Source organism: Pseudorca crassidens, chromosome 11 (genome assembly GCF_039906515.1).
Source record: "Pseudorca crassidens isolate mPseCra1 chromosome 11, mPseCra1.hap1, whole genome shotgun sequence".
In the NCBI taxonomy this organism is placed as follows: domain Eukaryota; kingdom Metazoa; phylum Chordata; class Mammalia; order Artiodactyla; family Delphinidae; genus Pseudorca; species Pseudorca crassidens.
This window is the reverse complement of record NC_090306.1, coordinates 98,220,464-98,247,157: the sequence shown is the minus strand read 5'-3', so window position 1 is coordinate 98,247,157 and position 26,694 is coordinate 98,220,464. Positions and strand designations below refer to the sequence as shown.

The 26,694-nt window shown below is 40.5% G+C and overlaps 1 protein-coding gene across 6 annotated transcripts in view; it reads left to right on the top strand.

The window, feature by feature from the left end:
• The window catches only part of MRTFA (myocardin related transcription factor A), a 210,600-nt gene that overhangs the window by 5,416 nt on the left and 178,490 nt on the right, over positions 1-26,694 (top strand). The window contains exon 1 of one of the 6 annotated variants that reach the window (XM_067698177.1): positions 23,811-23,835. The exons of the other annotated variants lie outside the window; for them this stretch is intronic. Within the exon in view, the coding sequence (XP_067554278.1) occupies positions 23,826-23,835 (10 nt within the window). The 5' untranslated portion in view covers positions 23,811-23,825. Of the gene's footprint in view, positions 1-23,810; positions 23,836-26,694 lie in introns of those variants that run through there. 6 annotated transcript variants of the gene reach the window in all.

Here is a 26,694-nt window from a genome sequence, read left to right as displayed (position 1 = left end):
TGCCTTCCACATGGTAGGGTCATTTGTAGAAATGGACACTGAATTAGGGCCCCATGAAATGTTTTAAGTAGTCTAGGCCAGCATTGACACTAAGGACAAATGTTTGATCTTTATGTGTAAGGTGAAGGTGGAGTCATTTTTCTGATGTTGAAGAGAACAGTAACTTATCAGTGTGATAGACAAGCAGTTACAGAGTGTAAGTAGTTAAGAGAATGACTACTAGAGCCAGACTGTCTGGGTTTGAATCCCGGCTCCACCACTTGCTAGCTCTGTGACCTTGGGTGTGTGACTGTGATACTTTTGCTACTTTATCTTCTCAGTGACTCACTAACTGTAAAATGGGGATAAAATTGGTGCCTGCTTTATATTGCTGCTATGAGGATTAAAGAAGTTAAAAATATGCCAGGTTCTTGGAACAGCTTTACATGCATCATCATCATCATCATCATTATTTTTTGGCAGTAGCTTAGAACTGACATGGGTGAGTGAGGTTGGAGGGAGAGATGAATGAATGTAAAATGATGTGAGTACTGAGAAGGAGGCGTTTAAATGTCAATCATTGCTGCTTCAGCATCAGTTTTTCCAGTTGAGATATCTACATCCAGATAAATTTTATTTCTCCAGTTAGAGTGAAGCAGTGGTTTTATTAGTTGAACTCCACAGTTAAAACAAGACCTCAGAAGGTGCAAGTTTCCTGTTAAGGGTATCTCATACCCTCTTATTGTCCCTGTGAATTCCTGGGGCCTCTATCTGCAGAATGGGTTTAGCCAGAAGCAGTCCTTAAAGTTGCATATGCTTCAGAAGAGCTTATAGGTGGAACTAGGCGCCATAGCAAAAGTACCTAGAATGAGAACTTTTGTGACTGAGTCACAAAGGAATCTGCAGAATTCTTAAAAACATTAACTATATCACTTCTATGGAGAGGGAAGATAATTGAACTCCATTTTGCTGCAGGTGTTGAAGAAGAAATTGGGTGAACTGCCAGGGTGTCTTGGGTGGAGCTAATTGCTTAAGTTGTCTTCAGTTCTGCGGTTTTACTGATCAAGTCCAGTTCTCATTGTTTAGTTGAACGGAGGCACTGAGAAATGGTTTGAGGTTCCACAACCATCTAGCGGCTGAGCCTGGACTACTTCCTCACCCTTTGTTTAAGACCAACTCACATAGCAGTAATAAAAGGTCTGCAGAATCCTAGGAAGACTGAGTGTTGTGAAAATTTCTTTTTTTAAGTTTTAAAAAAAAATTTAATTTAATTTTTTTTGGCTGTGTTGTGTCTTCGTTGGTGTGCGTGGGCTTTCTGTGGTTGCAGTGAGTGGGGGGCTTCTCATTGCGGTGGCTTCTGTTGTTGCAGAGCACGGGCTCTAGGTGCATGGGCTTCAGTAGTTGTGGCACGAGGGCTCAGTAGTTGTGGCTCGTGGGTTCTAGAGCACAAGCTCAGTAGTTGTGGCACACCGTCTTAGTTGCTCTGTGGCATGTGGGATCTTCCCGGGCCAGGGCTCGAACCTGTGTCCCCTGCATTGGCAGGAGGATTCTTAACCAGTGCGCCACCAGGGAAGTCCCAAAAATTTCTTTTTGTTTTCTTCGGATACCATATTTTTACTTGTGTGGTATGTCTGGTTCATTTGCTTCTTCACTCACTCTTGCTAATGTGCATTTAGAAATCATTTCCTGTATAAATGAGTGCCAGTAACGAGTAATTTGGGTAGTTCATTTGGAAATCCGTAGTGTATCCTGTTACTGAATTTGAAGATAGGTGGCTGTTTTCAGGTTTTTGACCTCTGAAATTGTGGGAATTATGGGTCAGTTTGGTTTGCTGAAAAGTCTTTGTTTTGGTATCAAAATTTAAAGTATCATGGGTATAATTTGAAAAAAAATTCTAAACTTCCTAGTATTAGAGAGTAAAATAATTAGTGAGGTAACATGTCAAGTTGTAAGGGCGTGAGCAGAGCTAGGTACTGACAATTATCAGCTGTGTAGCCTTAGACTCACTGCTTAACCTTATGTGACTCGATTTCCTTATCTGTAAAGTGGAGTTAAAAATTCTTACAACATGAGGTTGTTATTAGGAGTATGGAGAAATGTAAAAGGGAGTAAGTAACAGTGGCATATGCTTTGTTAGCCACTGTGTTACCTCATGAATGCTCGCACCAGCTCTGTGAAATAAGTAATAATAGCACCATTTTTTTTTGTTGTTTTTCCCCCCAGTACGCGGGCCTCTCACTGTTGTGGCCTCTCCCATTGCAGAGCACAGGCTCCGGACGCGCAGGCTCAGCGGCCGTGGCTCACGGGCCTAGCCGCTCCGTGGCATGTGGGATCTTCCCGGACCGGGGCACGAACCCGTGTCCCCTGCATCGGCAGGCGGACTCTCAACCACTGCGCCACCAGCGAAGCTCCTAATAGCACCATTTTGCAGATGAGGTTAGAGAAGCTTGGAGAGATGAATTAATTTAGGAAGATCACAGTCAGGATTTGAACCAGGTCTCTCTGTGAATTAAAAGATGGTTTAAAAAAAAAATGGTGACTCCCTATCATAATATGTTTGAAGTGCCTAACTTTGCCTCCAGTAAATGTTTGTTCCTGTTAACTTTCTTTTGCATAGCTAGTGAAAACGTCAGTACAGTGGGAATTTTTTATGGTAGTGATCAAGGTGTTATAGCTCTCAAAATATTCTTTGTAATATTCCTTATATGGGGACTTCCCTGGTCACACAGTGGTTGAGGGTCCACCTGCAAATTCAAGGGACGCGGGTTTGAGCCCTGGTCCAGGAGGATACCACATGCCGCAGAGCAATGAAGCCCATGTGCCACAACTACTGAGCCTGCGCTCTAGAGCCCACGAGCCACGGCTGCTGAGCCCACGCACCACAACTACTGAAGCCCCCGCGCCTAGAGCCCGTGCTCTGCAACAAGAGAAGCCACCGCAATGAGAAGCCCGTGCACCGCAACAAAAGAGTAGCCCCTGCTGGATGCAACTAGAGAAAGCCCGCACAGCAATGAAGATCCAACGCAGCCAAAAATACATAAATGAATTTATTTAAAAAAAAGATAAAAAATAATTCCTTATATGTATCTTGCTGCCATTCCTGAAATGGAAAGCTGTAATAGTGACTTCACATTTTAAGTTGCACGTTAAAATGCTTACTAAATAAGGGCCTACCAAAATATCCAAATTAAAATTTTTTGTCAGTGTTTCAGTATCTTTGTAACTGTAAATGGTGTAAGTTATGCCGGAGTCTCTTAATGGTGGTTAATTTGTACATATTTTCACTACCACAAAATTTACAGGAACTTGGAAATCTGTCTTTTCCTCATACTTTAGGACACTCCATGCTGCAGATTAAGAGTTGTGTTATCGTGGTTGAAACTGGCTTTATTGTTGATTTTATATTTTGTTATATGATGTATATCTTTAAAGTCTTTTAAAATTTGCCACATATGTCTTGGCTTTTTTTTAAAAAGGTAGAGATGGGGAAACAATTTTGAAATGAAAAGTTAGGATCATTTTCTTTCTTATTCTTGATACATGTTATAATCACTTTCTATGAACAATCACTTGAACTAAAGCTTCCGTTCAGGAGCTATACATTCTTTAATTCTAACATCCCAGGTTAATGCCCTGAGGTCATGACAGTGAAGGCAAAGATTTCATGGTATTTTAAATTCTTCTTTTTTTAAAAAAATATTTATTTATTTGGTTGTGCTGGGTCTTAGTTGCAGCATGTGAACTCCTAGTTGCGGCATGCATGTGGGATCTAGTTCTCTGACCAGGTATCGAACTCGGGCCCCCTGCATTGGGAGCGTGGAGTCTTAACCACTGTGCCTCCAGGGAAGTCCCTTAAATTCTATTTTATAGAGTCAGTGATCATTTCACATTATCTTGCTGATATTTCCTTTCTGTTCAGATTTTTTTTTTTTCCTGGGGTTGGGGTGTGTGGGGTGTGTGGTCCTGGAATGGGAATAATAGGCAGTCAAGAATATAATGAGATCATAGGCTAGTGATTTGAAATTAAATAAATTTAAATATTTCCTTTACTTAGTAGAAGTTCATGGGATGGTATGGTTCATTTGTGTGATATCTGTCCTGAATCTTTGGGTACCTCGTGTCAAATAATTATTTATTTAATCATTTTCCTAAATGAGTCACTGTAGCATAATTGACACCCCCCTCCCCGCTTTTGGCTTTTACCTGTAAACTGATTCTGAAGGTGAACCTAGCAGAAACAGTATGTGTGAAAACTGGACATGACTTGTACAATTTGGATAAGCTATTCATGACATTTTACTTTCAACATGTTTAATAACCTTTTGGGTGCCTAAATAAAACTGAGTTAATTATAGTGTAACCTTTTGTTCTGTTTGGAGAGTGTTAAGGGATTTTTGAATACGCTCCAAAATTCACCTTCATCAAGTGAGCTTAGAAAGCTCTTTCTAGAGCAGGAATTCTCAAGACTTTACCTGCATGATTGTTTCTACTTTTCTGGCCACTCTTTTTGTTTTATTTCTAAAAAGAAGAGTAGATTTTCCCTGCTCTTTGGAGATAGTATTGATGAGTTTTAGACTTGAACGCACCTGTTTTCAATCGTGACTCTACTGCTCATTGGCTCTGTGATCTTGGGTGAGGGAATTAATCTTTCTGAATCTCTCCTTCCTCATAGGATAGATGTGGGGGGTAAATAAAGTTACACGTAAAGCATTTAGCACATAATGGACGTTTAATTCATGTTAACTTTCATAGCACCCAGAATTTTTCTTCTGTAGCACTAGCCACAATTGCAGCTAAATAATTATGTAATTATTTTATGTTTTTCTTCTCATAAGCTTCATGAGGCTAAGGCCCAAGTCTGTCTATTCCCGGCTGAATTCCCAGCATGCAGCATAGTGCTTGGCATGGCATATAATAGGTGCTCAGTAAATACTTGAATGAATGAAAGTGACTCACCTCCTCTTCTTAACCTGTCCTCCCTTGACTTAAAGGACAGTGTCCTGAACTTATTTCCTGAAAGTAGATCATAGAGCTTATGATTTGCTCTCCAGAGTCAATTCCATGGTCTTCCACTCTCCTCCTTGCTTACTGTACCGCAACCTCACTGGATTCCTTGCTGTTATTGGGTTGTACCAGGTTTCTGTGTTTGCTGTTCCCTCTGCCTGAAATACTCTATCCTTGGATCTTCACATGGTTTACTTCCTCACTTTTTTCAGATCTTTGCTCAGATATTACATTATTAGACCATCATATTTAAAAAAGCCACTTTACTCCCCAATCCCAGGCATTCCCTATTTCCCTTATCCTGCTTCACTTTCTCCACAGGATTAATCACCCCTTGACATGTATTTATTTGTTGTCTCCTCCCACTAGATGATAGTCTCTGCAAGGGCAGGTACTTTGTTTTGTTTATTGTTGTGTCCTCAGCACCATCAATACCTGGCATGTAGTAGGTGCTTAAATATTTTTTGAATGAATTACTGAATGAAGGAATGGATATTTTCATTCCTGTTTTTCCTCCCAAGTGGTATTTAACATAGTTGATCACTTTCTTTCTTGAACCATTTTATATTCTTGGTATGACATGATTCTCCTAGTTTTTCATCTAATACCTTATCCCTTCCTTCTACCTCTCCTGCCATTCTTTCTCAGTCTCTTTTGCTGGCTGTTTTTCATCCTGGCCTGAGTGTGGGATTTTCTCAGGACTCGGGCTCAAACCCTCTTATTGTCTCTCTCTGTAGGAGATCCCATCTAATCCCATAGCTTTAACCACCAGTTACATGCCAATGATTCCCAAATGTGTATCTGTCTTTTTTTGAACACAAATCACTTTGCCACTTCTACTTGGATGTGTCACAGACACCTCAAATTTACATTTCAGACTGAACTTTTTTCTTTTTTTTTGCGGTATGCGGGCCTCTCACTGTTGTGGCCTCTCCCGTTGCGGAGCACAGGCTCCGGACGTGCAGGCTCAGCGGCCATGGCTCACGGGCCCAGCCGCTCCGCGACATGTGGGATCTTCCCGGACCGGGGCACGAACTCGTGTCCCCTGCATCGGCAGGCGGACTCTCAACCACTGCGCCACCAGGGAAGCCCTCAGACTGAACTTTTAACCTTCGTTTCCTCTTGTCAGAGTTGTTCTTGCTCCAGTGTCCCCCATTTCTGTAAATGGCACTTCTGTCCACCTAGTTACATAAGCCAGAAATCGGAAGGGTCATCTTTGACATTTCCTTCTGTCCTCACATCCATTCCATCATCAGTTTCTATTAATAATCACTCCATAAATATTATCTCATTTGTCAACTTCTCATTTCTTCTACTAAAGCCACTCCAGCTAGTCCAAGCCATGCTCTTTCCAGGGCCTCTTCAATAAATTCTTAGCTAATTTTCCTGCTTCCAGCCTTCCCCCTGACTCTTTCTCCACAGTGAAGCCAAAGTTTCAAATGCCAATTTAATCATATCACTGTTCCTCTTTCCCTAAGCCTTTCACTGTATGTAGGCTCCAAGCAGATAACGTACATGAATGGAATTGGGTAGGTCAGGGTTTTTTAATAAGGAGTGGTAGGAACTGTAGCAGTTGGAGAGAACGTGCCCTGTCTAGAGAGGGCAGCCACTACTCAATTTTGATATATTGCTGACATGTGGGAGTATTGGCCCAGAATTGCTGATCTTCTGATTTTTTCCAAGGGAAGCCAGAAATCTGGATTTTTTTTAAATTGTGAATTTTCTCTATTTTAAAATGTTGACAACCAATTTGAATTTAAAAGATTTCTATACTTAGGAATAAATTTACTGAAATACATAAAAAACTTTTACATTGACAATCACAAAACATCGCTGAGAAAAATTAAAGAAGACCTAAATAAGTAGATGTGTACAGTGATCGCAGTTTGAAAGACCCAGTGTTGTTAAACAGTCCACTTTGCCCCAAATAATCTAAAGATTCAGTGTGTTTACAATCTAAATCCCCACAGGCTTTTTTTGTGGAAATTGACATGCTGAATCTAAAAGGTATGTGGAATTGCAAAGCATTTACAATAGCCAAACAACTTAGAAGTGGAAGAACAAACTTAGAGGAATTAAATTACCTGATTTCAAGACTTATTATAAAGCTAGAGTAATAAAGACACTGTGATGTTGGTGTAGAAAAAACATATTGAGCATCGACCACAATAGAGTCCTGAAGGGGACACATATGATCAATTGGTTTTTTAGCAAAGGCTAAAACATAATTCAGGAGGGGAAAGGATAGTCTTTTCAAGAAATGTTGCTGGAACAATTGATGGATGTTTGCGTGTAAAGTAATGAGTCTTAATCCCTGTCTCACACTATACAGAAAAATTAATTTGAAGTGGCTCGTAGACCTAAACATACAAACTAAAGCCATAAAATTTATAGACAAAATTATAAGAGAAGATCTTTGTGACCTTGAGGTAGACAGAGGTTTTTTTAGGACCCAGAAAGCCTGAACCAACCATAGAAGAAAACATTGATAAATCAGACCATATCAAAAGTAAAACTTTCTTTTCTATAAAATATACTGTAAGAAATGAAAAGGTAAGCCACAGACTAGGAGGAAACATTTACAAACACACATACTATCTATATATCTATATATAGATATATATATACACACACACACACACATACACACACATATATATGACTTAAATCCAGAATATGTGAAACACTTTAAAATTCAGTAATATGACAAATGGCCCAGTTAAAAATGAGCAGAAGTTTATATAGACCCTTCACAGAAGAAAATATATTTGAATGCCTAAAAGCATATGAAAAGGTGCTCCACATCATTAGTTACCAGGGAAGTACAAATTAAAACCACAATGAGATACTACTTCATACCCACAAGAATAGCTAAAAATTAAAAAAAAAAAGACAATTCCAACTATTGGTGAGGATTTGAAACAACTAGAATTAATGTATGTTGCTGGTAGCAGTGTGAAATGGTATAGCCACTTTGGAAAACAATTGGTCAGTCTCTCCTAAAGTTTGACCTAAACAATTGGTCAGTCTCTCCTAAAGTCTCTCCATCCTCCTCTTTGGTGTTTATTGTCTAAGAGAAACGAAAACATATGCACAAAAAAACCACATCAATGTTCATGGTAGCTTTATTCATAATAGCCAAAAAACTGGAAACAACCCAGATGCCATCATCAGCAGGTGAATAGATAAACAGTGAATTATCGATACATGCAGCAATGTGAATGAATCTCAGAAACATGTTGAGTGAAAGTAAGACACAGAAGAGAACTTACTGTATGGTTTCATTTATACTGAAGTTTTAGAATAGGCAAAACTAATTAATAGTAATAGAAATTAGGTCCGTGGTTGGCTGGGGTGGGTGTGTGTGGAGATTGACTGAAAAAGGACATGAGGGATGATGGGCATGTTTTTTTCTTGATTTGGCGTGGTGACTACACAATAGTGTACATTTGTCAGAACTCATTGAACTCCTTGAAAATGTACACTTCAAATGTGTGCATTTTATTGTGAGGAAATTATACCTCAGAGTTGATTTTAAAAAATACTGTATGGGTCAGCACTCTGGATTAGACAAAAGATGTGTGCATGCCAAATTTGGTTGAGGTCAGCCAGTTTCTAACAGCCGATCTATACCCCCACTCGTGCATACACTGCAAGAGGGCCTGGCCTGTAATAGGTCTTCAGTTTCTGTTCAATGAATGTTGCAGCTCCCTTGCAAGAAAATATCCCATCCTTTATCCTGCAGTTTTCTGACTCCAGTCATTTTTATGGAGTTAATTATTTGGTTTCTCCTGGCCCTAGTACCTTGAGTACAAATCAGTCCAGTCATTCTTTCAAATAGTTACTGAGCATCTACCACATGTAAAACCCTGACCAAATAAAGTACTTGCTAACTGTCAGTTGATTTTATATATATATATATATATATATGAAAATTACATTTGACTTATAAAAGCAGAGGCTTGGTAAGCTCTTCTTGCTTAGAATGTTTCAGCTACTATTTCTTTGTCTTGAGCATTTACAGTCTGCTATCTGTGGAAAAATAGCATAGGCTTAATAACAGACTCTTTACATAGTAACTTCTCAGATGAGAGGAAGCAAAACATTTCAGAATGTCATTCAGTTATAGCTGTAGAAATGGCAGATTTCTTTTCTAGTCAGAGTCTATGAGGGAGGAGGGGACTGACTTAATTGTGTTGCTAGGACCAAACTGCTTCTTGGTCTTATAGTGAGTCTGCAGCTGTATGTTGTCTTCATCAAATTTGGTTATGGCTGTGTACTTTTATAGGTCACCAAGCAGAGTTATTACGTGGTTTTTCAACCAGAACTTTAAAAAGCACTGGTTATCATTCTCTACTGATAATTGTTCCTTTCCTGACTTTGATTGAGCTGCTCTGAATTCTCCAAATAGCCTTCCTCCTCCCCTTCCCTAAACTATGTCCTTGCCCATTTTAAAAGTTAGCCTAAGGCTTAACTCCTTTACAAAACAACTTTCCTTGATTAATACAATCTCAAACTTGTTTTCAGGCTCTCCTCTCCCCATGGTACCCTCTTATTATTTCTGTCTCTCTTTTTTCTTGGTGGGGGGGGCCTCACCATGTGGCATGCAGGATCTTAGTTCCCCTACCAGGGATCGAACCCTTTCCCCCTGCAGTGGAAGCGCCGAGTCCTAACCACTGGACTGTCAGGGAATTCCCTCATTTCTCTTTTTTTACTTAGCATTTCTTTTTTTCACCAAGATCTTTTCTTCCTATGAACGTTATAGTTCATTGGGGGTGGGGGGTGACAGCTGTACCATTTTCTCTCTGTGTATCTAATATAAGATCTGTACCGAGTGGGTTTAATAAATAAAACAAAGATTGATGGTACATTCTACTGTGAAGGTAAGTAACATGCAACTCAGATTCCATAATGGTGAAAAGCACAGTACTTTAGATAGCTGTGGACCTAGGTCTTTTCTCCACCTTTTGTTGGCACAGTTCCCTAGGAAGGAAGCCAGGGAGATTAAGAGTTGCCTGTATCTGATAATAGCCCAGAAACTTAAGAGCAGGCAGTTCCCACAGCAGCAATCTGAGTCCAGTAAGAGAGCTTAATGAACTGCCTGTACCTGTACAGTCATCAGAGTTTGTCTCTGTGCTGAGATATCAGAGGCACTGAATGAAAGAAAGTTAACAGGAGTATGAGAATGAGGAAAAAAGAAGTGGGCGTTGGAATTGCATACATGTGTAATCTTGATAGTTTATTTTAATTTGGAAAGATCTGTTATGCTCATTGACACATTTTTCTGATTAAAATTGTTTCTACTTATGCCTGTGCTAAAATTAGTATCATACTAAAGAGAGGACTGTGGTTTGTCTGCCTTTCAGAATATATTATTTCAAATACCTTTTATCTTTGAAGGATTCAGAATCTTCAGTCATTTCACTATCTAAGATTAAATTTACTTTCATTTTACATTCTCACCAACAGTGCACAAGCGTTCCAGTTTCTCCACCTCCTTACCAGTGCTTGTTATTTTTTTTCCGTAGTAGACATGCTAATGGACATGAGGTGGTGGTCTTTTACATATTCAGTGTTTTCATCTATGACTGGTAGGTAGCATAATGTCGCCTCTGTAGTTCTTATCACAGTACTGTTTTCCTCCCCAACACTTATCAGTCATATCTGAAGTGCTTAATTTTTTACTTGTTACCATAAGAGCCATAAGGGTAGGGACCTTGTCTGCCTTCATCACTAGTATCTCTAGGGCTGAGACAGTACCTGACACATTATCCTTGCTTAGCGAGTATTTGATGAATGAATGAATGAATGGAAAGGAGAGAGGCTTAGTGTAGTGGTTGAAACAAAAGACTTCGTTCTGCATCAGACAGACTTGGGTTTGAATCCTGGTTTCCTTATTTACAAAATGCTTTTCTCATAGGATTGTGGTGAGATTAAGTGAGATCACATATGTAAAACCCTCAGTACAGCACCTGGCACATTGTAATTATCTGGTAAGTGGCAGCTATTATTATTAGGGAGAGGTCAGCTGGCCAATGGGGCATCAGTAGGCGTGGGGCTTAAAAAAACCCTCATTTTGTCACTAATAAGATGTGGCATTTTAAAAAGAATTTTATTTATTTATTTGGCTGTGTCGGGTCTTAATTGCAGTGCACAGGCTCTTCTCTGCGGCATGCGGGCTTCTCTCTAGTTGTGGCACGTGGGCTCTAGAGCACTCGTGCTCAGTATTTGCATCGCGTGTGGGATCTTAGTTCCCTGACCAGGGATCAAACCTGCGTCCCCTGCATTGGAACGCGGATTCTTAACCACCGGACCACCAGGGAAGTCCCATAAGCCGTGCAATATTGATCAAGTTGTCTAACCTCTTTAGTCTGAGTTCTTTTCCCCTGTAAGAGCATTAATCCCAAAAGGCCCTTCTGTGATTTTCATTTGATCCTTCCATTGGTCACTATGTTCACTCCAGCAGTCAGTCGTCACCATTTCACACTATCTCAACTTTAATTACAGTAGGAGATTGTTCACCTCAGAGTCTGAATCTCAGAGCATCTAAATGATAGAATTAATTTTTTTAAATTTATTTATTTTTATTTATTTTATTTTTGGCTGCATTGGGTCTTCGTTGCTGCACACGGGCTTTCTCTAGTTGCAGCGAGTGGTGGCTACCTGTCGTTGAGGTGTGTGGGCTTCTCATTGCGGTGGCTTCTCTTGTTTTGGAGCATGGGCTCTAGACCTGCGGGCTTCAGTAGTTGTGGCACGTGGGGTTCAGTAGTTGTGGCTCCCAGGCTCTAGAGTGCAGGCTCAGTAGTTGTGGCGCACGGGCTTAGTTGCTCCGCGGCATGTGGGATCTTCCCTGACCAGGGCTCGAACCCGTGTCCCCTGCATTGGCAGGCGGATTCTTAACCACTGTGCCACCAGGGAAGCCGTAGAATTAATTTAAAAGAATACTTTATAGAAAAGATCATTCCATTTCAAAAGTTAAACCATTAAAATAGTTGAAAAATAATTTGCCCTAATATGAAGTCTTTAGTAATGATTTAATATGCCAGGTTGTGTACGACCACTTAGTGATCATAGAAGTGGAGGAGTGCAGATTGTAACGTAGACTGCAGTGATAGTTTGGTGGTTTTGCTGAGTTGTGTTGCACTCAGCTCTTGGGGAGACTTGCTTTAAAGATACCTTTTTGTCCATTTGCTATGCTGTTGAATGATGGAGGAAATAAAATAACCCTTAAGAGAAGACTTCTGACTTCTAAAATGTTGGTGGTTGTGTCCCTGATGTTCTTAGCAAATATAGGCCCAGATATTTAAACTCAGTCTGGCTGGGTTTGACAGAAAGAGAATTTCATCAATTTTCCCAACTAAGTAAGATGTTGTGGCTCCGTCCAGCAGTTATTTGTTTTTTTTGTACAAATAACTCAGAGCAGAGAATGGAAGAAACTTGCTTTTATTACCTGTTTTATGCTAGCCACTGTTAGGGGCTTTCATGTACACTGTCGTTTGTTTATTTATTTTTGGCTGCATTGGGTCTTCATTGCTGCACGCAGGCTTTCTCTAGTTGCGGCGAGCGGGGGCTACTCTTCGTCGCGGAGCGCAGGCTTCTCATTGCAGTGGCTTTTCTTGCTGCAGAGCACGGGCTCTGGGTGCGCGGGCTTCAGTAGTTGTGGCTTGCAGGCTCAGTAGTTGTGGCACGTGGGCTTAGTTGCTCCACAGCATGTGGGATCTTCCCAGACCAGTGATCAAACCCGTGTCCCCTGCATTGGCAGGCGGATTCTTAACCACTGTGCCACCAGGGGAGTCTGTCTTACTTGGTTTTATTTGTTGATGGAATAGTTGTTTTTGCACGTACATGTTGCTCAGTGTCACCACCCTAAATTACTTAAAGACAGTCCTGGAATGGTCCTTGTACATGAATCCCTATAAGCTTTTCTTAGGGAGTCACTGCTGTTAGCCCCAAGAAAGTATAGGCTGCCTTCAAGGAGAAGCTCCTTTGGCTTCATTAAGGGCAAATAACCTGGATAGCTTTTGCCACCAAACTCCCTTGTCTCTTCAGAGGTGCTTTCTGGTGGTCTGTCTCCAAGTAGGAATCCTAAACACTTTCCCCACTGAAGAAGTATTACAGTTGGTGGTTAGACTCCCAGATGAAACACACACACACACACACACACACACACACACACACACACACACATATGTGTAAACTTATTTATTAGTACATTAGTCATGTGGAAGACTTTCTGTAATTTAGATCTCTATTTAAATGTTTATTTAGTGGAAAGAGTATGGGCCATGGAAGCCACTTAATGGTTGTGTGACCCTGAGCTAGTATCAACTTCTCTGGGCCTGTGCCCTCATCAGTAAAAGGGGGGATATATTTCTCCTGTAGGAATAATATCAAGATTAAGTGATGCAATGTAGGTGTAGCCCCACAGATGTTGGTACTGTCTATTGCTCCTCTTTCCATTCTGTTTTTCAAATAACTGAGTAAAATCTCTTTGAGCGTAACTTGGTTTGTTAGTGCCTTTATCAAGATTGCTTAGTCACGTGCCCCAGGGCTTGACAATGGAATTTGTTTTTCTTTCTTTCTTAACTACAAATGCTATTAGAAATTTATTCTTGGGACTTTCCTGGTGGTCCAGCGGTTAAGACTCCATGCTCCCAGTGCAGGGGGCCCGGGTTCCATCCCCAGTCAGGGAACTAGATTCCGCATGCTGCAACTAAGAGCCTGCATGCTGCAACTGAAGATCCCGCGTGCCGCAACTAAGACCCAGCGCAGCCAAATAAATAAATAGATTTTTTTTTTTTAAGAAAGGAAATTTATTCTTGTTTAGACTTTGGAATGAGAAAGCTTTTTTAAAAACAGAATTAAATGGGTTTGCTTTAGGCATCTTGCTGAGATCTAGCCAATTTGGACAGGAAAATTAGAATTGCTTTCATAGTAGAGTTCCCACCTGGGGCATAGTTGGCAATAAGAAAGGTTGTGCGATCACATTCCTTATCAGATGTTCAGTAAAGTTTATTGTTACCTGAAAAACTTGAGGAAGGTCCCTACTCCTTGCCTTTCAGTCAAGAAGCTGATTGTGGATTAGGAGATGAGTAAATGAAAATTAATCTGACTTTGGCAATTGGAGAATGAGAAAAATGCTTACCCCCAGGCATCTAGGCTTGCTTCCACTTCCCAGAGAGCTCCTCAGAGGTCATCACCCATTGGTAGTAAGCATTAAAAACAAAGCAAAACAAAAAAAACTGTAGGTGAAGCCTGGACTAAGTAGGGTAATTTAAAAGATTTTAGATTGGTAATGGAATGCAGACATGATTTTTTTTTTTTTTTTTTTGCGGTACCCGGGCCTCTCACTGTTGTGGCCTCTCCCATTGCGGAGCGCTCCGGACACGCAGGCCCAGCAGACACGGCCCACGGGCCCAGCCGCTCCGCGGCATGTGGGTTCCTCCCGGACCGGCGCACGAACCCGCGTCCGCTGCATCGGCAGGCGGACTCTCAGCCACTGCGCCACCAGGGAAGCCCCGCAGACATGATTTTTACTGGCCAAAATCAATTTTGGTTTTACTCATCTAAAATTCCTCTTGGTAAAAATTATTATTCTCTTTCAATCCATTCTCTCCAGAGTAGCAGGCATGATCTTAAAAACATAAACTGAATCATGTCACTTCTCTGCTTAAAACCCTCACCTCCAACCATTTCCCATGACACTTAGAATAAAATCCAGATTTCTTCCCATGACCTACATTGCACACATGCTTTGTCTATGCTGACTTCACCACCTAGTCCGTCCCGCCTTCAGTCAATTACATTATCATCCCTTGGTATGATAATAGTTGTTCAGCTTTCCTTATCACCATGTTTACAAAGTAGATTCTTTCTGCTCATAAAGTTCCTTCTTTGATTCCTTTGTAACTTGGAGAAGTTTGTAATTAGTTTTCTGCTTGATGGCTTGATTACTTACTTGTTTTTGTCTTTCTGTGCTCTGAGATTATAAACCACATGAGGGCAGGGACCATGTTTTATCTTTCTTTGTCTAGTACATGCTGGCATGTGGTAGGTTTTTAATATGTATTTGTTGAATGAATGACAGTTTGATAATTTCTGCTATATAGGGAAATGGATACTTTAGTTCATAAAGGAACAGGCATTTTCCTTTTGATCTGACAGTCTCTAAGATGATAAAGGTCAGCATGGGAAAAAAGAAATGATTTGTTTCTCTGGGTTGAATCTTTCAGAATTAATTTAGATGGTGCCTGGGAACCTTTTCCTGATTGGCTAGAGTTCGATTAGATCTCCCTCTTGTTTGGTCTGTGACACTGTGTGCTTGCCTCTTTCATAAAACAGATTACTACTGGATTCTTTGAGGGAGAGAGAATTTAGTTTATCGTTGTATCCTCAGAACTCAGGTTGGTGCCTGGAACCTGCTAGATGTGCTTGATAAGTATTTGTTCAGTGAGAAATAAGTGTCAAATTTGAGATACATATTAAGAAACGAACAGTTTTTATTCTGGTAGATTATGGAGCTCATTGGTTCCAAGAATCACTTTGTTCTTTGTTTTTCAGGTTCACCAGATCATGACATAAGTTAAAAAAAAATTAAATCTTTATAATGGACTATTTCAAACACATGTAAAAGTAAAGAGACTAATAAAGTCAACCACCACCATGGACCTGTCACCAGTTTCAACAATTATCAACACATGACCAATCTTGTTTAATCTTGCTCCCCTCTTCCGCCTCAGTATTTTTTTTTTTTTTGTGGTACGCGGGCCTCTCACTGTTGTGGCCTCGCCCGTTGCGGAGCACAGGCTCCGGATGCGCAGGCTCAGCAGCCATGGCTCACGGGCCTAGCCGCTCTGCGGCATGTGGGATCTTCCCGGACCGGGGCACGAACCCGTGTCCCCTGCATCGGCAGGCGGACTCTCAACCACTGCGCCACCAGGGAAGCCCCCGCCTCAGTATTTAAAAACAAATCCCAGACATTATATCATTTCATCTGTAAATACTTCAGAAGGGTATAATCAGTTTAAGAACTAGTTAACTTTTGGAAAAACCTGATAGAAAAATTCCATTTGCCTCCTTGAATCTAATTGTAGATGCCAGCTGGTGAAATTCCATGTGCTAAACCACTCCCAAGGCCTGACTCACTATTGACAGCATATACTCAATTGTAATTGCTGAGATAGCAGTAGTTTGCTGGAATATGTTATCGTGGTAAAGTATGTTTCTGTTGGATATAGAGAGATTACCAATAAGTGAAAACTCGTAAGTCAGAGAGAAGTTTTTTCCTTTAGACATGTGTAAAGACAGATGATACTTCTGACACTGTGCATTACAAGCCTTTGAGATTTCGTCTGGAAAATGAAGATGAAACATGGTTTGTGGATTAATAGAGTAATTTCCCATAGTACTTTGTGGCTGGATTCTTGAGAGTCACAATTGGTGGTACAATGAAAAGTAAGAGTGCTGGAAGACTCAGAACTAGAAAGACTCCTAAGCCTTGGGACGTGGAGGGGTTAGAACTTGGGCCAGCAGAAAAGACACGTGGCTTGGAAGTGGTTATGGTTAGATTTATTCTAGAAATTAAAGTTGTAACTTAGATCTCTGTAAGTAGCCTAGGTGAAATAAAATTTCCTTTAGGACAGGAAAAGAAGGCACTGTTTTCTTTCAGCAAATATTTTAAAGGATTAAGTACTACCTTTTAAAAATTTGGAGGTTGGCACTGAGTGAATGGTTGGACTAGAACAGTGTTTTCCTGTCATTCCAAGTTTTTTTGGTGGAAAAGAGATGAAGGGGGGATGTAAATGATCATAACTGCGTTTAACTACTTTTCTTTAACCAACCATGTAAGAGAACAGGACTGATTCTAAGAGGCTACAAGTCCCAGCCCTGCAAGGACCACAACCTTGCTTTCTTCTTAGCCTGAAGCACTATATGAGTCTTCTGTATGTTAGATTGGTAGGAGGTGATCGTAAGTTAATTCTTGGCAATTTATTTTGAAACGCTGCTCTTTTATTCTTGCCTTTGTTCTCCCATAACCCTTAGTTAATTCCTCTAGTAAAGTACTTAGCATACAATGCCTTGAATAGGGATTTTGTCATAGTCATCTGTGTATCCTTAGCATCTAGCACATGGTCACTTGGAAAATATTTGTTGACACATGATGATCCCTTTCCAGCCCTGAGATGATGTGATTTTGCGACTTCTCCCATGGCCTTGACTCAGAATGTGAGTGTGGTACTAGTTCTGTGTAGGCTCCTCTCTTTATTGTTCTCTATAGATGCATTTGTTCTCAGGCTCTGGACCGTTCTCTTCTTTTGGGACCTTCCAGGGAACAGAAGGAGGAAAAATTTGTGTTTAGAGCAAGAGGAGTATGTGAGACTGAAGATGATCGTGTTAGGATCACTGGAATCCTCCAGCTGCCATCAGGATGAAGAACTCAGTGTTGGCTGAAGAATTCAGATGCCAAGAGCTCATTGTATTTTATTATTATTATTTTCTTATTCCTCCTCACTTACTGTGATTTGACCCCCTACCTATAACTGTAGGGTGGAATGAATTTTAGTCCTGATTTTCAAGCTTTAAAGGATACAGTCAGTCATTGGGAATTAAACAGCATCAAACTATGAGTATTTTTTTTCGTGTATATTGTAACTGCTAAAATTAATTTGTTATAAAATGGTAGCATCTAGGCCAAACTAACCTATAGTTTATCTTCTGTTACAAGATAGTGAAATGGAAATGCTTTTAAAAACCATTATTTCATCAATCTGACCCAGTTTACCTGTTGGAAATGTTGGAAGGCCAACTATCTCAAACAACATACACAAAACTAATAGTGAACTATTCATTTTCTTCTCTAAACTTAATTTTTTCCACCCTCAGCTTTCCCTGTTTTATTTGACGACAGTCCTACTCTTTTAGTTGCTCTGATCAAAACTTTGGACTCTCATTTTTCTCTCATACCCCACATCCAGTCTGCCATGAAAACTTACTGGGCCCACCCTCAAAATATATCCAAAATCAGCCACCTCTCACCTTCTCTGCTGCTACCGCCGTGGTCCAAGCCACTGTCCTCTCTTGCCCGGATTATTGTAGTGCCTCCTAACTGACCTCCCAGCTTCTACCCTTTCCTTTGTTTTCAACACAGCAGCCTGAACCATTCATTTTATACCTAAGTCAGATCATGTCACTCTGTTCAGAAGCAGTGGCTCCAAGCCAAGGAATGTAGGCAGCCTCTAGAAACTGGAAAAGGCAAGGAAACATTCTCCCCAAGAGTTCCAGAAAACAATTCATCCCTACCAACACCTTGATTTTAGCCCATTGAGACCTGTGCCAGACTTCTGCCCTTCAGAACTGTAAGATAACAAATTTTTGTTTCTTTTAAGCCACTAAAAAAAAAAAAAAAAAAAAAGCAGTGGCTCCCCTGCATTGGCCCCCCCCCCCCATTCCACTCGGAGTAGAGAATCCTGTGAGGCCTTACATTATCTGGTCTTCTAGTAACCTCTCTGACCTTACTTAACTATATCCCCCTTGCTCCCTCTGCTGCAGCCACACTATCTTTCTTGCCGTTCCTTGAACACGACAGTCCTGCTTCTGTCTTAGGGCCTTTGCATTGGCTGTTACCTCTTTCTGGAATGCTCTTCCTCTAGATATCTGCATGGCTGAATCTCTCAAGACTGTCGAATCTTTGCTTGTGTCGCTTTCTCAATGAGGCCTACTCTGATCATCTTATTTAAAGATTGCAAGTCCTCTTCCCCCAACACTTCTTATTCCCTTTTTTCTGATCTACTTTTTCTTTTTCTTCCCTAAAGCATTCTTTACATTTTAAGATCTTTGTAGTTTACTATATCTATTATTTTATTATCTGTCTCTCCCTATTAGAATATAAGCTCCACGAGAGCAAGGATCTATATCTTTCTAAATCACTGATGTGTCTTTTGCAACTACAGTGCCTGGCACATAGTAGGCCATCACTAAATAAACGAATAATCACTAATAAATAAACGAATTGTGAGCTATTGAACTGTTTCTTTTACTCAGATCCGTGCTTTTGCAGTACCTAGAGCCGATACCAACAAAGCAGTTTATATGTTTGAATACACCACCAATAACAACTCTTCATGGTCATTCTGAAAGATAGGTGGTATTATCCATCTATTATTTTTTAGCGTCTCTGAGCCTCAGAGAAGCTAAGCAACTTATCCCTAGATCATATGGCTCATAAAGGTAGGAGCTGACATGCAAATCCAGATTTGACTCCAAAGCCTACATTCTCTGCTGCCATATTATATCTCCTTAAACCATTCATTCAACAAATATTTATCAAGTGCCTACCATGTTGTAGGCACTGCTGACAAAGCAATTTATTGCAGGATACTAACAAAAGTATTTTAAATTTTGTCATTTTTGTTCTTCTTGAGCACTGAGAAGTTTAATGTATTTATTTTATTTATCTGCAAGCTCTGCTTAAATGCAGGTAGAAATAGGCGTGAAAATGCCTATGGTAAAACTTTGGTTATCCAGAGATCAACTTTGTGTCATTTTCAAGCATCCAAAAGAGTTCTGAACGCAAAACCAAGAAAAGGAAAAGCAAATGCCTTAGATAGTCAAGAAAGAACTTTTGAGCATTGTTGACAATTCCTGAGAAGACTTGAAGTACCAAAAGTGCTGTGAGTAGTCAGTTCTTCCAGAAATTGAAGGAGTGTGTTGATTAAACTGGCAGTGTCTGGTTATAAATAGATCAACATTTTTTGAGAAGAAAGCCAAAAAGCATAGGTGAAAGGATATTAAGATGTGCAGAGAAGGCAGAATGGAGTATGGTGGTAGTCATAGTGTGCAAGATTTGAAGTGACTAGTGCACTGAATGAGGGGTAGACTCTTGAGAACCATGATGAAGAGCCAGATGATAAGACACTTGTGGGGTGGAGATGGACCAGTGCCATAGGAACACCTTCGAATGCAAAATGTTTTGAAGCCGTAGACATAAGAATCCTCTCCTTTGAATGCAAATGAAAACCACAATGAGATACCACCACTTCACATCCATTAGGATGGCTATTACCAAAAAACTGCAAGGAGGAGAAACTGGAACCCTGTGTATCACTGGTGTAAAATGGTGCAGCCACTGTGGAAAACAGTTTTGTGGTTCCTCAAAAAGTTAAACACAGGGGGCCCTCCTTGGTGGCGCAGTGGTTAGGAATCCGCCTGCCAGTGCAGGGGACATGGGTTCGGTCCCTGGTCCGGGAATATCCCACATGCCACACAGCAACTAAGCCTGTACGCCACAGCGACTGAGCTTGCACTCCAGAGCCTGCATGTGACAACTACTGAAGCCCGTGTGCCTAGAGCCCATGCTCCGCAACAAGAGAAGCCATCGCAGTGAGAAACCTGCGCACCGCAAAGAAGAGTAGCCCCCGCTCGCCGCAACTAGAGAAAGCCCGCGTGCAGCAACGAAGACCCAGTGCAGCCAAAAACAAATAAATAAATTTATTATTTTTTTTAAAGTTAAGCACAGAACTGCCATAGGTACAGCAGTTCTACTTCTAAGCAAATATCCAAAATAATTGAAAGAAGGGACCTAAACAGATACTTGTATACCAGCATTCATGGCAACATTGTTCATAATAGTTAAAAGATGGAAACAACCTAAATGTCCCTCCACTGATGAATGGATAAACAAAATGTGTTATGTATGTACGATAGGATATTAATCTGCCTTAAAAAAGAAGGAAATTCTGAAACAATCTACAACATGGGAACCTTGAAGACATTATGCTAAGTGAAAGAAGCCAGGCACAAAAGGACAAAAATTGTATGATTCCACTCATATGAAGTACCTTGAATAGGTAAATTCATAAAGACAGAAAGTAGAATAGTGTTACTGGGGGCTAGAGGGAGGGGAAATGGGGAGTTACTGTCTAATGAGTACAGAGTTCCTGTTTGGGATGATGAAAAAGTTTTGGAGGTGGATAGTTGTGATGGTTCCACAACATTGTGAATATATTTAATGCCACTGAATTTTACAGTTAAAAATGGTTAGAATGGTAAATCTTATGTCATGTATATTTTACCACACCTATACACAAAAGAACCCTCTCCTCATGTGCATGCATGTGAATGGGAGTGTGTACGGGGAGGGCACAAATGTGCCATGCCACACTGAAGGCTGGTCCCTCCCGCTCAGACGCTCCATTTCAGTGATGGTGGAGATGTGCTCTCTCCGGTAGTGTGATAACCAGCCAAGTCATTCAGCTGCAGCCACATTTGTAAGCACAGGAGAGCGATTCAGTCATTAAGAAAATGTTAACTTACAAGAAACTTGAAATCCTTTCTGGAAAGAAGTACTAGGGGACTGGGTGGGAAAGAGACCTACTTTTCACTATATGCTCATTGTACTGTTAGGTTTTTTTAAACCATAGTTACGTATTACCTATTTTGAAAAATTAAAATAATTTATTATGGGAAAAAAGCAAGGAATAATAAAAGAATTATTGATTTTATTCTGTTTAAGAAAATAGGAATGTACATGTTTATTTAAGACTTGCTGCGGAGGTGTCTGAGTCAGCTTTGAGGTCTAAACATAATTAGAACACTGGTAGACGGACTCCTTTGTGAATCCACTCATAATAGGGGCTTTGCTGCGGTTTACTCTCCACCAATACCACCTTACAGTATTAGGAGAGCCACATAAGAGGACAGATGTTCAAACACCTGGATTTTGCTTTGCAGTTTCAAAACGTGATAGCTATATGTGCCCATCCGGAGCTACATCTGAGTCTTAAGACACAGTGAAATAGGAGATGCTTCCATTGCTTGTTATGGGGTGACGGCAGGGGAAGGTGAAGCTGGGAGCTTTGATAGACTTTGAAACTCTTCTTATGAGTGGAGGGTTTGAGATTTTAGTTTTTTATTTGTAAAGTATTGTCTGTGTTCTAGTGCCTTACCAAGCATATGTTAGGTTGAATGCTGAATGCTGCAGCTGGGTTGACCGGCCAGGTCTTACTTATTCCCTCCCTCCCTCTATAATATATATGTATATATAGTACCTATGGTATTGTTTCCTTTTTCCACTTGTCACCTTAATTAATTGTTATATTAACTGTAATTTTTGTATCCAAGTTAAATTGATAGTAGGAAAGGAAGGGCTTTTGGTGCATGTGAAAGGCAGCAGGTTTCTAGTCTCTTCTAGAGGAGGTTATAGACACACTCTGGGAATGCAGTGGTCTTTCTCGACTCCCCTTTTGAGACTCTAGTAACTCCAGCCAGTACCGGCACTTCGAGAGGGCTGCATGGACCGACATCTCTGACTCCCTTACTTATTCCAGGAGGCCCACTCCACTTAATACTTATCTTTGGAAGTGGAAGAAAGAGCAAATAGAGGAATCAGGCAAAATGAGGTTAAGATATTTTTTTTAGGTGTTCAGTTTGAGGAGATATGTAACCATACCTTTTAGAGGCTGATTGCTTAAAAACCACGGTTCATTTATTTAATTGGGAATTGTTTTTCTCCTCCTTTTTTGATATCACAGTCAAACCTTTATATTGATTTTTCTTTCCTCTTTCTTCCTTTTCCTTTTTTTCCTTCCATTTTATTTTTTTGTTACTTTCCTTTTATTTTTTGCATCTCTTCCCTGCAAATTAAAATGAGACAGTAGAATTCGTTTAGAAGAAATATTTGTTTGAAAGAAGACCCTGAATTCTATGAAATTGCTTTTTTAATATTTTCTAATTTCTCTTTTGATTTTTATCATTTATTTATTTATTTTTAAAATAAATTTATTTATTTTATTTATTTTTGGCTGCGTTGCGTCTTTGTTGCTATGCGCAGACTTCGTCTAGTTTTGGTGAGCGGGGGCTACTCTTCGTTGTGGTGTGCAGACTTCTCATTGTGGTGGCTTCTCTTGTTGCAGAGCACAGGCTCTTAAGCATGCATGCTTCAGTAGTTGTGGTTCACGGGCTCTAGAGTGCAGGCTCAGTAGTTGTGACGCATGGGCTTAGTTGCTCCACAGCATGTGGGATCTTCCCAGACCAGGGCTCGAACCGGTGTCCCCTGCATTGGCAGGCGGATTCCTATCCACTGTGCCACCAGGGAAGCCCTATCATTTATTTATTTATTTATTTGCATCGGGTCTTAGTTGTGGCAGGTGGGCTCCTTAGTTGCAGCAGGCGGGCTCCTTAGTTGTGGCACATGGGCCCCTTAGTTGTGGCAGGGGGCTCCTTAGTTGTGGCATGCAAACTCTTAGTTGCAGCATACATGTGGGATTTAGTTCCCTGACCAGGGATTGGACCCGGGCCCCCTGCATTGGGAGCTCTGAGTCTTAACCACTGTGCCTCCAGGGAAGTCCTGAAATTGCTTTTTTGTGTGAGTGTGTGGGAAGTTTATATTTCAGAAGGTAAGGATAATGTCATCTTAGATTGTAAAAATTATTCCCATACCCTTAGGGATGTAAGAAAAACCTTTTAAAGCTAAACTTCTAGCAAAGATTCTACAGGTTATTGAGCCAAAAGCATTGAAAATAACTGCTATAGTCTTCTACTGCCTAAGTTTTTTTTTTTTTTTTTTTTTTCTTTTTCCTCTGTACGCGGGCCTCTCGCTGTTGTGGCCTCTCCCATTGCGGAGCATAAGCTCCGGACGCGCAGGCTCAGCGGCCATGGCTCACGGGCCCAGCCGCTCCGCGGCATGTGGGATCTTCCCGGACCGGGGCACGAACCCATGTCCCCTGCATCGGCAGGCGGACTCTCAACCACTGCGCCACCAGGGAAGCCCAACTGCCTAAGTTTTTAAGGGTCAGCATTTCCAGATCTTCAGGGCACACATCTAATTATTAAATTCTTCTCAGGGAATGAATGCAGGTATTTAAACTTTTCTTCTGTTGTAATTTCCAAAACATTTTCTGTCTTAATAAAACAGTGTGTTTAGTAATATGTAGTAGAATAAATAAATCGGACTGGTAATCAGATTCTGGTCCCAGTCTTCCTGTTATCAAGTCATTGAACCCCTTCTGCTCTGGTTCCGTAACTGAAATCGAAGGGACTGGATGTGTGAGCTTCTGAGGTTTATTTATAAAAATTTAGTCATTCCAGGTTTTATTAGCATTTTTCTAAAGCTGATAAAGTAAAAGATTAAAAAAACTTTGCTAATAATACTGTTCATATAAAAAATATAATTTATTTCAATATAAAGTAAGTTAGACTTTGATTCTGAAGGGGCTTAGTCAGTGGATGACTAAAACAGCCTTTTTATGAGATGATCTCATGTAGAAATCAGTTTCAAAATACATTCTCTGACACCTTGGAACTAAAACCCCAGGATCTCATTTTAGGTGAGATTAATAATTGTAAGAAATCTGTCATTAGCTTATATCTTATTTCTATTCAGATATTTAAAAATAGTAACTCATCACTATTTAGTTGACTTTTTCTGTTATGGCTTTCATTGAAATACTGTTGCTTTAGTCATTCTCCCTAAGTTCCTTTTCCTGAGAATAAAGGATTGAGTTCATACCTTTGCATAACAATCTAGAGAGTATTTTAAGCTTGGCATGTTCAAACCTGGCAGACTCGATTAATATTGGACAAACTAGCACATTAGAACACTTTTTTTAAGTTCCAAGCCACAAATTGTGCTTTCAGTGAACACGGACATGTATAAAATTAATACTTAAGCCTTGAATAGCATAGACATTCAAAAGGCCGGTTGCTGTGGGTGACTGATTTTCAGCGAGGCTCCTGCTTGCCCTGCATATTTCTTCCTCTGCTTTAAGCAGTGACGAGAGCAGAGTTAAGAGAAGGTCTGGGGCTTCCCTGGTGGCGCAGTGGTTGAGAGTCCGCCTGTCGATGCAGGGGACACGGGTTCGTGCCCCGGTCCGGGAAGATCCCACATGCCGCGGAGCGGCTGGGCCCGTGAGCCACGGCCGCTGACCCTGCGCGTCCGGAGCCTGTGCTCCGCAACGGGAGAAGCCACAACAGTGAGAGGCCCGCGTACCGCCAAAAAAAAAAAAAAAAAAGAGGAAGTCTGGTCCTTCGGTGCTCTGCTACCTTTTGTTTTCGGCAAAGAAAATGGCTGCTGTTTTCCTTTTTAAACTCTTACCATATGGAATGTTTCTGTAAATAAACCTTGGATTTATGATTGGACTTCTAAATTTGTAACCTCTACCGCCTGTGACTAAAGCCAGTATAAATACCTATTTAAACATACACACTGCCTACAAAGTTGTGGCATCCGTTCACTGAGAAAGTTCACCAGCCATAATATCTAAATAGTCAATTCAGTTAATTTCTCCTGTGTCTATTGACATGGATGAGGACCTCATTTTGTCATCAAGCAAAAGCTAGTCAGCTGGTAGTGTTTGGTGAATCCACTTTGACTTTTTTGTGCATGAATTGTTGGTGTAGTTATGTAGCAGACATATTCATGAAGATGTAAAAGTGCATTAGATTTTTGACAAACTGAATTGTTTAAGTGTACTAAATGGGCTCACTTTTTAGAAGAATCCTATCGTTATTCATTTTGTAAATTTGAGTCAGTCGGGCCTTCAGTCAACAAGTGCATATAATGGGCACCTATTACATGCCAGACACTGTGCTAGGTCTTGGAGTATATAGAGTTGTAGAAAAGATGTTACCTGTTCAGACAAGTAAGAGAAAAAAAAAGGAAACCTGGGGACAGTAGAATGTTTTATCATTGTAATGGAAAAATGGACAAATGCCATGTAGGTGTGGCAGAGAGGCCAGTAGATTAACTCTGGAGAATTGGAAGAGGTTATAGATAAATGTTTCATTTGCATCTTAAACAATATTATTTACAATAATGGCTATATCTTATTGAGTGCCTACTGTATACTAGGACTAGTTAATGTTACCCACCAGGGAAAAGGTGGGGAAAACATTCAAGGCAGTAGGAGAAACAAAGGAGCTATCAAAGATTGTGTATCCTAGAATGAAGAAGTCTGGTGTGGCTAGCGGGGATGGGGAGGGAGGTCAGCGGCCAAGGCAAAGGGTAGTCAGACTGGATGGGATCAGATTATGAAGGACCTCAGATAGAGCCTGTCTGTCCCCGCCACCATGTTTTTGTTCTCGTTTCCTTTCCTGAAGAACCTTTCTCCTCTCTTTGCCAATTTTATTATTTTTTTTAAAGGTCCAGCTTTAAGGCACCTCTTCTGTAAAGCTTTCTTTTCCTTTTCCCAAAGGTTATTCATTTTTTTACTGAATGATTGCACAAAGAGAGTGTACCTCATAATAGGGCATTCCATTTCTTGAACATTTCTTGGATTTAGTCTGATCTCCCCAACTAGTTTCTCAACTCCTAAAGGGCAGAGAATAAATCATGATTAGCATCTACTATAGTGCTCAGCCCACCATGGGGACTTAAGAAATGTATAATGAGTGGATGAATATGGAACATATATAGATATCAACCATTGAGACAGCCCAGCCACCGTGGTTGAGATTGCCTACATTTATTTAAGAGGCATTTCTTAACACAAGTAAGAGCAATTTTCAGAGGTATAGGCCATTTGTCATTTGGATATAAAATGAGTTAATAAGAGTATCTCATAGGGTTGTTGTGAGGATTAAATTAGTTAGTACATTTAAGCACTTAGAACAGTGCCTAGCATATAGTAAGTATTCAATCAGTGTTACCTGTTATTTAACTCCACATATCTGGGCCTTTTTGCCAGTGACACTCAGCTACTGTTGTGGTCGTGGAGA